The sequence below is a fragment of the Micromys minutus genome (genome assembly GCF_963924665.1).
Source record: "Micromys minutus genome assembly, chromosome: 25".
NCBI lineage: Eukaryota > Metazoa > Chordata > Mammalia > Rodentia > Muridae > Micromys > Micromys minutus.
The window spans coordinates 29,198,997-29,211,253 of record NC_137960.1 but is presented as its reverse complement, the minus strand read 5'-3'; the positions used below and the strand labels follow the sequence as shown (position 1 = coordinate 29,211,253).

Sequence of the window (12,257 nt, the reverse complement as noted above, 5' to 3'; positions counted from 1 at the left end):
ACAGAGACACAGAGAGAGAGAGAGAGACAGAGAGACAGAGAGACAGAGAGAGATTAGTAACTATTTGATTCTTTGACAAAACTGTTTTCACAAATTAAGAAGCTTATTTGTTTGTTTTAAGATGGTATAAAGAATTAATATACAAGTCAAGTTTGTTTTTCTAGTTAGAAGAAGAGAGTATAGTTTATCCAAATCATGTGAGAATTTTCACCCTCAGATTGGAACTAAGATAGAGGTCTGTACTGAATACAGAAATTAAAGATCAGATGCTCCAGACTGAAAGAAGAATAGATCGAAATACTTTGGACTGGTCCTAGTTTTACAGAATTGTGTAGTAAATGCATAAAATGTTAGTTCAAAATTAGATAGAGAAAATTAGCCACTGACTCTGAGAGAGAGTAGTAATTTTTACAGGTTAAAAACTTATCATTGATAGACGTCTTTGCACCAGACAGAGTGAACACAGACATATATTAGGGAAGTTATCAATAAAGATCTAAGGCTCCAGATTGAGAGCTAGACAGATCAAAATACTTTAGACTAAGGTCCTAACTTTACAAATTGCTTTCTTATTGATTTGTAAGTGGTAGTAAGTTTGTTTTGTGAATTACCCCCACTAAGGCCACATGGCTCATCAGATGCCGCTAGTGAGGGTTTGTGATTATCTTAATTGTTTATATTGTTTCAAAATGGGTATGATGTTGAGGTTTGTGTTTATATTATTTCTCTGGGGAGGCTAAAGGACTGAGTGAGAGTCAGTGAGCATGGCTCCATAAAGAGATAAGCTATTTCATTTTTCATATTTACTGCAACAGAGTTGCCTTGGTCATGGTGTCTGATCACTGCCGTAAAACCCTAAGACACTGGGAAAAGGCAAAAGTGGGTATCTGTAGTGAAAATCCTGGAATTTGGATTCTTTTAAAACACAAAAATATTATGTAAAAAGTAGTTTTATTTTAATCCCAGGTGTGCAGATATGGGGCTGCTTTGGACTGTCCACAGGAGCAGACTACGATCTGCCTCCTGTTTTAGCAGGGGCTTGGTTTTGCCAGCTGCGGGTAGTTTCTGCAAATGTGTGACATTTGGAATTCTGGAAAATTCTCAGAGGGCATATAAATAAATGCCCAACAGGCAGACTTGGTGTTGTTGGTCAGTCAAGGGGTTGGTTGCAATTTGTTAATAGTTGTGCTCAAAGAAGAAACAAGAAGAAAGAAATTCGACTCGTTAGATTCAAATCTCTCCACTATCCTTCTTTCCCTCTTATCTAGGAAGGAGATAAAGGGTGGGAAAAAAGCAGAACCCACAAAATAGTAAAAGATTAACTACAAGTGACACCTCAATATGGGGCTTGAAACTTGAGGATAAGAATGAGAAATTTGATTTCAAATGCCATAAAGAAAATGGTATGACACAAAAAAATTTTTTTTCAAGATGCCAGCAAAATATTTATTTTGCTGCTACCATTGGGATATACCCTGCTTTGCTCCCGGAGGAGATTTTCCGGAGTTTTCTTGTGGTTGTTTTGTTTTCTTCTTCTTTTTCAGAATATTGTTTTGAAAAAGGTTGAAAGACTGGCTGAGCAGTTGGTAAAAGTGCATGTAGTAGTAGAAATGGGGTGGTGGGGGCTGAAAAACAAATGGCTGAAATGGGAAAACGAAAGGTGTCACTCTACTCTCTTTTCTGAAAGGGTTGCAGAGTTGGCAGTGTAACAGGACCAGCTGAGGGTAGAGATGGAAGCTCTTGAGAGGCAAGAAGCACTATGAAGAAGGAGAACAAAACAGCTCAGTCCTAGTGACTGAGCAAGAGATTGGAAGTTTCCCTCAGGAGGAAAGAGGTCAAGAAACTGTGCTGGAGGGCATTTGGGTCAGAGAAAAGCTGAAAAGGCAGAAAGGCAATCTGATAACAGCCTGAAAGAAAGAGTGAATCTTAAACCAACGTCACTGCCAGAGTTGAAGTTGAGGCAGCCCTGGGTTATGAGATCATCAGCTTTCCCAGTAATCATACAGCATGCACTAATGGTATGGAAGAAGGTCATGATGACATAGAATAGCATCCTATAGAAATGATAGATCTAAGGCATTTTAAAGAGGCTATGATTTCATATGAAATGCACTCACCATATATGAAACAAATTCTACGTAACTGGGTTACCAAAAATAGAATTAGTCCCAAAGACTACAAGGGATTGGTTAAGAGCTGTACTGCAGGCCAGTCTAAAATTGCAATGGTTAACATGGTGGAGGGAAGAAGCCAAGAATATTGAACAGTAAAATAGAGCAAGGGGAATGGATTTGGTAAAAGATCAGTTGCTGGGTAAAGGGCAGTACTCTGGTATACAAGAACTGATTCAGTTTGATGGTGTTATTATAGAATATTGTCATTTAGCAGCTTTAAAAGCCTGGCACAAAGTTGAGGGACCCAAGAGTTTACCACAGGAGGAAAGAGGGAAAGAATCTGTGCTAGAAGGTGATCAGGTCAGAGAAAAGCTGAACGTCCACCTCTTTTACAAACACTATACAAGGCTCTGGAAAAGCCTGCATTGCTTTTTCACAAAGATTAGCCTCAGCTGTGAACAAAGCCCTTTCCAGTCCTTTCCAGCCCTTTCCAGATGCAAGGCAGGTACTGACAGAAACCTTGGAATTTGAAAATGTGAATATCATATGCTAAAAAAAAAATTATAGATCATTAAAGGCACAAGCAGCACCTATGGACACGTGGTTAGGGATATGTAGGATACCATCAAAATGCCGGGTACTTCAACTGCACAAAACATGGTCATTTGCAAAGAGACTGTGACCAATCTGCCAAAACTATCAGATCCTCAAATGCCCAGTGCTTTAATTGTAGGAAATATGGTCATTTGCAAAAATATTGTAAACAAGACATCTCTAAGGGCAATGTTTTTTTCTAAATGTAAACCAGAAAGAATGCCTAGTCTTCCAAACATGTGTATGCAAAAGCCATCACTGGGTTCAGAAGTGCAGATTCAAAAGATATCCAAGGCCATTGGGAAACAAAATGGGGGCCTACCTCAAGGCCCCTTAGCAAAAATTACAAGCCATTTTCATCAAGGAACAACTTGAAGAACTAAAAACCTCAACACTTGAAGAGTAAAAAGTTGTCAAAGGACACTGATTCCTTGCCCTAGGGCCCTAGCCTCTGCAGGTAATTACTCCCGGAAGTTTCTTGAGATTTGAGTTCCCAAAATAACCACAGAAGGTCCGGATGAGCTCTGTGGAATGTTTCTACGCCCTAGGTGTACCCCGTTGTAAGGCTAAAAAATGTATGATTCTTCCCCTTTGAATTTCCTCATTGCTCCCTTTGAATTTCCTCATTCTCCCCCTGTCCTCCCCTCTTTTGTGGTTTTTGCCTTTATAAGCCCGTTACAAGTTCAGGCCGTTGTCGAACTCCTCTACCCCTGCGTGGTGTATGAGTCTCGACCCCAGCATGCTGGCTTGAGATCTTACTCTATTTCACTTTCAATAAACTTCCTCGTGCGATTGCAGCAAGTCTGGTCTCGGTGCCTCACTGGGTGCGCGCCTCTCCTGAGATTTGAGTGAGGGTCTCCCTTCGGAGGTCTTTCACACTCAGCAAGAGAGTCACCAAGGTTACAGAAGTAAATCACCCTATGTACTATAAGGGTATATTAACATCAGAATGGAAGCCAGTGAAAGTTTTGCATTGGGGACATGAATTTGCTTATAGTCCCACAGGAAATGAAAAGCTATGGATGCCATCAAAGCTGATAACATTTAGAATTGAGCAGAAGAGGTTTCCTGAAAACCTTGGCCACTGACCCAAAAAGCACTTATTTCATTGAAAATGTCTGTTTATAATTTCCTTCTAAACTGGCACAATTAATGGCTAAAATAGAAGGAGAGAAATGTAGTGAGAATTCTGGAATTTCACAGAAATAGTATAAGAAAATATTTTTGGTTTAATCCCAGGTGTGACGATATGGGGATATGGGGCTGCTTTGGACCGTCCTAAGCAGCTGACTATGATCTGCTTGGAGGAGGAGGAGGAGGAGGGGGAGGGGGGGAGGAGGAGGAGGAAGAGGAGAAAAAGAAGAAGAAAGAAGAAAAGAAGGAAGGAAGGAGGGAAGGAAGGAAGGAGGAAAGGAAGGAAGGAAGGAAAGAAAGAGAGAGAGAGAGAAAGAAAGGAAGGAAGGAAGGAAGGAGAGAAGGAAGGAAGAAAAGAAAGAAAGAAAGAAAGAAAGAAAGAAAGAAAGAAAGAAAGAAAGAAAGAAAAGAAAGAAAGGAGAAACAAGAAACAAGAAGAAAGAAATCATAAATTGTCTATCTTGTCTAGTGATAGCGAGTGAAATGGGGGGGTGTGAAAGGTAGGAAAAAGAAGAACCCACAGAATAATAAAAGGCTACAAATATCAGCTAACAAAACAGTTAATAAAGGCGTGAGATAAAAGTACCATCAAAGCCAAGGTGATGGTGCACACTTTTAGACACAACACTTGGCAGAGGCAGGCAGATCTCTGAGTTCCAGGCCAGCATGGTTTACATAGTAATTTCCATGCCAGCAAAGGCTACATATGAAACTCTGTTCTAATAAGGGAGAGTGAGGGAGGGAAGGAGGGACTGTTAACAGCAGGCAGAGACTCTGAGAAATAGCAGTCAGTCAAAGCATCTATCCCAAAAAAAAAAAAAAACCTCTTCAGTCCTAAGGCATACCCTGGACACTTCTCTACTTTGAAACTGGAGGTCACCCAGTATGCCCAGGGAGGTGATGTCTTTAGCTCAAAGACTCCCAACACTCAATCTCTATGCAAGGAAGTGAGCTAATTTCTGCCAGTTTGGTATTTTTAACCACCCCACCCCGACTGACAGTGGTCAATAACATTCAACCATTTCCTTCTGACCTATCTGAAATTACCTTAGACATATGAGACTTTAATAATCAAACACCACATTCTTCATCTACTCCCAATACTTCCCTGGCTTCTCTTGCTTAATCTCTTTAAGCACTCATATCTTCCTCTACCTGGTCAGAAACACTGGTGTCTCAGAGCTCAGTCTTCTGGTCGCTGCCCTGTATTCCCTACTATCTTTTCTATAATCTCTCCATGTGACTCACCTGGCCCCCATAATTGACACCATTTACACACAGGTACTACTAACTCTGCAGATCCAGTGACCTCCCCATTGGCCTATACTTATATACCATCTTCCAACTCAGTGTCTCACCTCAACTCTAAAACAGACTTCACACCTAACTTTCCCCCAGTACTCCTCACCACCTCCAACAGTTCACACTGCAGAAAAATCCAACCACAAGCCACTATACTTACTGAAGCTAAACTAGAAACTCACCTTCGATTCATATCCTTTGTTTGCCATGACACCAAACCATCAGCAAATACTATCAGCTTGATTTCTCACAAATATTCTGAACCTATTCTCTTCTCTCAAAACCTCATCAACTGCCCTAATATATATCTCTTACCTAATAACAAACAACAATGGTATCAAAAACCAGCTTTTTCACTGCTATTCTTGCTTCTTCCTTTTCACACTTTCCCTACACAATCAACATATGATTTATAAACATAACAGAGGATGTCCATTACCTGTCCCTAATACACAAAGCAGTGCCAGCTTCAAGCACTGAGTGAAAGAATGAACAGCAATATCTCCTTTGCCCTAACTCAGATACTGTCCTTTCACAGACAGAGTAAAATCCAACTCAGTGTGGTTGTGTATGCTTTTGATGCCTGGGAAAACAAAGGCCAAGTAGATGTGTGAGGCCAGCCTTGTCTACAGAGCAAGTGGGCCAGCCAAGGATATATCATTAGTGAGACCTTGTCTAAACAACAGAAAATGAAAACACAATTAAGCCCACTCCTTACAAGGCTTTGCATTGTTATCGGGCCCTCCTCACCTCACATACCTGCCCATCCTGCTCAGGACTACTTGGGTTCTGATATCTCGGAAGCTCTCTAAGTCCCACCCTGGAACCCATACAGCTCTCTTCATGTGAAGCGGGCCAGCTCCCTCTCTGACCAGGCTGCTCAGCATTATTCTGCCCATACTTTTTGGCTTCCTTCTCTTCCTAGTAAGCAACACCAGATAAACCAGCTTCTCATGTGTTCCTTACTGCCCATCTCCACCCCAGGAGAATTAAGTTCCACTACAGCAAGGACTTTCACTTTCTGGCTCAATGGTATAGCATCATGGTGTAATACAAAGCCTGTCATATGGTAAATATTTAATAACAAAAACACATATCTATGTGGAAAGCATCATACTAGACAACAATGATATTCTACTTCAAATGTATAAATAGAAGTAAACATAAAAAGCAATCTGATGTTATTATGGTGGGCCTTCCTAGTCTGTGTTTTGTTTGTAGGAGGTGATTGAGTGTGGATTTTTGGTTTGGTCTGGTTTTAGGTTTCTTCAGACAGAGTCTCAAGATGTAGTCCTGACTGGCCTGGAACTCTCTATGTAAACCTAGCTGGGCTGCAATCCTACTGCCTCTACCACTCTGCTGACATTAAAGTACTTCCATTCTTAATCAGTGACCCTCCACAGTAAACTGCTCTCCTCTGAATACTGTTAAAGATGAAAGCAGAAAATATGAAAATTATTAATCAGTAAGAATAGTTAATACGTTGGGGTTTAAATATTACATGGGTGATTACATTCTTATTTAATGCATAATTCACAGGAACTAATTAAGCTATAATTCAGCAAGATAGTATTTAAAGGGACCACAGCTCTTAATTATCTTCTCGGGGTACATATTTCTTACAGACAGAAAATCTGTAACTGACACCTTTCTGTTCACAGCATCCATAAATATTTACAATGGGTGTCATCAGCTCAACTCACCATTTATTTCCTGACCTCAGAGTAATAAACCAGCTTCATTCAATCCAAGAAGTGATTAAGTTCCAATTACTAATCAAGTTCATTTCAGAAAAGTTATCACTCGAGTCGAGACTCACCCCTCACGCCCGATGACTACTATGAGAGAACATGTCCACTTGAGTTTAGTTGGCAGGGCTGTTACCTCTCATTGTTCCCAGAGTGCTCGGAGGTGCATCTAACTCCAAAGCACGGCAGAAGACATCCCTTGTTGTAATCTATGACCACTACCATTATGACATCACCAAGCACCTTACAAGTGGTGCATCAACTCTGAAGATGCAAACCCAAAGCTCAAAGCAATGAACAAGCAACACTGTGCAAGTAAGTGTTAACTGTAACATTTTTAGCATGTTTTAAAAGTATAATATTCTACCCCAAACTATTTTAGCGTTGGATATATTAAGTTTTGAAATATGTCTTGCAAAACTAGGAATGGTGACTCATACCTGTAATCTCAGCTCTTGGAAGCCTGAAACAGGAGGATTACTGTAAGCTTGAGACCAACCGGGGCTACATATTTAGACCCGGTCTCAAACAAAATAAAACTGTGTGTGTATGTGTGTGCTCTATTTTAAGGAACATATTTATTGTAAGTAGAAGCACCCAAAATATCACTGTCTAATTCTAGATTTCTAAAGCCTAAGGAAAATATATCCATCTTTTAATCAACTTTGATATTACTTTACACTCTGAAAAGAAGTGGTTTCAAATATATTCATTCAAGTCAAAATTATTTAAAATTAATTTTTATAAGTTATTCTTTAGATAACTTGTAAAGTCAAAAGATACACCACTTATCCCATTTTAAAGTAGTCATGGAGCTATATTTTAAGTGTAGGGGGAGGACTTTATATGATCTTGCATGGAAATTAAGAAAATATTCATTTTAGCTTTTTTTCTTTTATTCAGAACAAAAGTAGTTATAAACCTGAGAAACTAGATAAAGACAAAACACAGTAAGTCCTGAAAGAAAGAAAGAGAGAAAGAGAGAGAGAGAGAGAGAGAGAGAGAGAGAGAGAGAAAGGAAGAGAGAGAGAGAGAAAGAGAAAGGAAGGAAGAAAGAGAGAAAGAAAGAAAGAGAGAGAACCACTTAGTAGTTTCTAAAGTACACATCCTGCTCCCATTTGTCCCATCCTTGAATGTCCTGCAGCAGCAACTTCCTTCCCCTGCAGAAAGCTGCTTTTCCCTTTAGTCAATTACCTATTTGCATAAACCAGTCTCAGAACACCCAGAATTAGCTTCCTGAATACAAAGAAAGACTCTTTTTTAATATCAGAAAATTATTTACCATTCAGAACCAAACAGACTGCTAATAAACACCATCAGGAGGCTGGGTTGGCAGATGTCACAAGTCTGTGATTCCCCAGCTCTTGAAGAGTTTTTGGCAGGATCAGTAACTGGAGGCCAGTCTTGGCTACATTGCACATTGCAATTTTATGTTAAAGGCCAGCCTGGGCTAAGGTACTCAGAAAAGGGGGTGGGGAGAAAGACTGGTTTTTCTTTGTTATCTTCATATAGACCCTAAAATTGCTTGAATTAGCCAAAGGGTATATTTGTTATACAGTATTTCCAAGACACACATTTTCCTAATATTTGTAAGAAAAAGGTTTCCATCTGAACCAGCCCGTAAGTTATCTTGACTTTCACTCAGATCACTTGTTAGATATGCCACACTTGTTTACCTAAATAACTTATAAAAATTAATTTTAAATAATTTCAGTATTATTGGCTAGAAGAGAAAATAGTTACATAACCATTACTATAAAAATAACCCGGATCTCTGCGGACACTTACTTATCACCCACAATTCCCTCTTCTTTCTCTCTCCTTCAGCCAAGCAAGATTCCCAAAGGAAAGAAGGCCAAGGGGAAGAAGGTGGCCCCGGCCCCTGCCATCATCAAGAAGCAAGAGGCCAAAAAGGTGGTCAATCCTTTGTTTAAGAAAAGGCCCAAGAACTTCCACATTAGGACATCCAGCCCAAAAGAGATCTAACACTCTTCGTCAAATGGCCACGCTACATCAGGCTGCAGAGGAAAAGAGCCATACTCTGTAAGCGGCTCAAAGTACCTCCTGCCATTAACCAGTTCACCCAGTGGACAGGCAAACAGCTACTCAGCTGCTTAAGCTTGCCCACAAGTGCAGGCCAGAGACAAAGTAAGAAAAAAAGCAAAGGCTACTGGCCCGTGCTGAAAAGAAAGCTGCTGGCAAAGGGGATGTCCCAAATAAGAGACCACCTGTCCTCCGAGCAGGAGTCAATACAGTCACCACCTTGGTGGAGAACAAGAAGGCTCAGCTGGTGGTGATTGCCCATGATGTAGACCCCATTGAGCTGGTGGTTTTCCTGCCTGCCCTGTGTCGAAAGATGGGGGTGCCCTACTGCATCATCAAGGGAAAGGCCAGGCTGGGGTGCCTGGTCCACAGGAAGACATGCACCACTGTTGCCTTCACACAGGTTAACTCAGAAGACAAGGGTGTTCTGGCTAAGCTGGTGGAAGCTATTAGAACCAACTATAATGACAGATACGACGAGATCCACCGCCACTGGGGAGGCAACGTTCTGGGTCCTAAGTCTGTAGCTCGCATTGCCACGCTGGAAAAGGCAAAGGCTAAAGAACTCGCCACTAAACTGGGTCAAATGTACACTAAGTTTTCGGTAGATAAATATAGTTACAAAATTATCTTCCATGTAGTGGCCTTTGGTTATATGGGTTGGTACAAGCATGTGCTCAGATTGGTGCTGTCCCCTATAAAATGTTTTAAGACCAAATAAATAAATAAATAACCCACACTCACTATATAGAAGAAATTTTTCACTTTCATTGAAAAGTATTATGATTTACAATTTACTGCTATCAACACTTAGAACACACAGTTTTGTAAAGAGTTGTCTGAATCCCTTAAATCTAGGAATAGTAAATGTCTAGAAACTGCAGTGTAACATCAAAGCCTTTCAATTATTTAGCTTCTAACTCTAAAATGCTCTCTTCGAAAACAATGGAAACATGGATACAGTGCTTCTGTGATGTTCTATCAAAACAGCCCATTACTAGCAGGAAGATTGTAGAGGTTAGGTTACAAAGCCATCACAGATGGGTTTTGACACATATGGAGAGAAGGAAACCACTCTTTCTGGCCCCCAGGGATAATGAGTACTTTCTCCATCACTAAAGTCATTTCAGGGCCCGCAACAACTGGGTAAGCATCAGAAACCTCTAAATGCCTGTCTACTCTTGAAGCAACCAGTAAATATTTTACAAAGTAATTCCCTGCATAGCTTCTTACTAAATTCACAACTATTCTAATCTCTGTTACTTCTAAAACTATTATGGGAGGGAAATAAAGAGAATAAAGTATAAGAGAATAATTTTGAAGCAGATATATATGTAAATTAGCCAAATATATATACATATATGTACACACACACATATATATACTTACATACACATATAGAGAGAGACAGACATCACACATTTCTAAACCAATGATTCTCAACCTCTGGGTCGCGACCCCCAGGGATCAAATGACCCACTCACAAGAGTAATATATCAGCTATGTACATTACAATTCATAACAGTAGCAAACATTACCGTTATGAAGTGGCAATGAAAATAATTTTATGGTTTGGGGCCATCACAAAATAGGAACTGTATTAAAGTTTGGAGCATTAGGAAGACCACTGTTAGAATTTAAACTACCACAGAATTGCATTGTTTAAAATTTCAGTAGCAATGTGCCTGCCTGGTATCTTCGAAAAGGCAGAGAATATCACAACAGGACTCCTACAAAATGCTTCTTTTTGAACGGTTTTGCAAAATGTACACAACTGCCTCTAAGTTGCACAAGTCAAATTCAAACACTTTGTAGAACAGGGTTACCACCCATGGGTCTCCAAAATACCTAAATTTTTAGGAAAATTCTGTGTACAGATAAGTAGCCCTTTACTTTTGGGGGAGAAGAAGAAAAAAATCTTTCAGCTTTTTAAAGTGCTCATGACTTTAAGATTAAAGTGCCCTTAGGGCTGTCATCATTAGATAACTTGCCATAGCCAACCCTTCTTTTTCTATTCCCCGTTAGGGGAAGATTAATTCTCATTTAGTGGCTCCTACACAACTTCTGGTTGATGCAGGCGTGAGATGGTTGTCTGGTTCTAACAGCCCCTACCACCACCGCCGCAAAGCTGCAGCCCCCTAGTTTCCCTGAGCCCCGCATCTCAAAGGTGGCTGGGTTCCGATGGGACCCAGGAGGCCCCTGGCAGCCACGCGACCTGCTTTCTAAGCGCTGCCGCCCCCCTCGGGGGTCTCAGACGGCGGCCAAGTCCGCAGCAGCATCTCTGGAGCAGCGGCTGCGGGCGACACCGCAGCGACCTTCCCGCCCGCGTCCCGCGTGTGGCAGCCACGCACACCACACGAGGAACAACAAAGCCCGGCCCAGCGGCCCAAAAGGGCCGGGTTGTCACCCCGCGGGGGTCGCGGGCCTGAGGGTGCGGACTCCCGAGAATCCCAGGCGGCCGCCACCCCACCCGCCCGCAGTCGTCCTTACCCGCAGGGAAGCTGCGGGCCCCGCCGGGGCTGTCCCGGCCGTCAGCCTCCGGGGCCAGGAAACGGCCCCACATAGCGGGCGAGCGGGCGAGCCTGGAGCTCGGGGCCCGCGGTCGCCTCGGCTTCTAGGCGGAAACTTGAGCGGAGCCTGGGCCGCAGCGGCGCGGACCGGACCCAGGCGGGCGGCTTAACGGCTGCTCAGCGACGGCCCGGGAGCGCGGCGGCTGCCATGGCCCAGCCGGCTGCGCTGAGGCCCGGGCCGGGGAAGCGAGCGGCTCCCTGATGACGGCGGCGAGATCCCAGGCTCCGGGGCTCTGAGCGAATCTGCAGCGACCGCTTCCCTCAACCCCCTCCGCCCGGCAGAACCTAGGCAGGCGGGCCGGGCACGGAGAGGCGGGGCCTGAAGGGGCTGGGGCGTGGCCTGGAGGGGCTGAGGGCGGAGCTTCGAGGCGGGGCCTGGGACGCTCTTGGCGAGCCAAAGACATTGCCCACAGCTTGCGGGGTGATCAACCCGAGGTTGCTCTGGTGCCTCCCTACTTCTCCATCCTGTTACCTTCAAACTGAGAGGCTGTAATTTAACCACAAACCCTGTCTTCCTACACGTGCTTTCTGGGGGTACAGTTATAGAAAGTGAGAGTAGTCCCTGCAACTGCATTACTTCTAATCAATATTAAGGGGTCAAGTTTAATAGGGGCCGTGGATCAGAATGGAGATTAAAATTAACAATGTCCGTTTGCATTCGACAAGCACCGTTTATGGATCACGGTGGGAATACAAAAGAGGTCGTCCCTGCCTCCCACATCTTGGAGCCCTGTTCCACTTTAGTCTCCACC

General features: G+C 42.6%; 1 protein-coding gene and 2 pseudogenes across 3 annotated transcripts in view; 2 read left to right on the top strand and 1 right to left on the bottom strand.

The window, feature by feature from the left end:
• The window catches only part of CEP85L (centrosomal protein 85L), a 112,556-nt gene extending 100,835 nt beyond the window's left edge, over positions 1–11,721 (bottom strand). The window contains exon 1 of the mRNA XM_080938237.1: positions 11,426–11,721. Within this exon, the coding sequence (XP_080794363.1) occupies positions 11,426–11,498 (73 nt within the window). The 5' untranslated portion in view covers positions 11,499–11,721. The remainder of the gene's footprint in view (positions 1–11,425) is intronic.
• Positions 2,286–11,364, top strand: LOC308436690 (large ribosomal subunit protein eL8-like; annotated as a pseudogene). Its single transcript has 3 exons — positions 2,286–2,474; positions 8,720–9,539; positions 11,041–11,364. The product of its transcript is annotated as a large ribosomal subunit protein eL8-like (transcript).
• A 409-nt stretch (positions 11,722–12,130) lies between the features above and the next one.
• The window catches only part of LOC308437135 (phosphoglycerate mutase 1-like), a 45,500-nt pseudogene continuing 45,373 nt past the window's right edge, over positions 12,131–12,257 (top strand). The window contains exon 1 of the transcript in view: positions 12,131–12,189. The product of the transcript in view is annotated as a phosphoglycerate mutase 1-like (transcript). The remainder of the gene's footprint in view (positions 12,190–12,257) is intronic.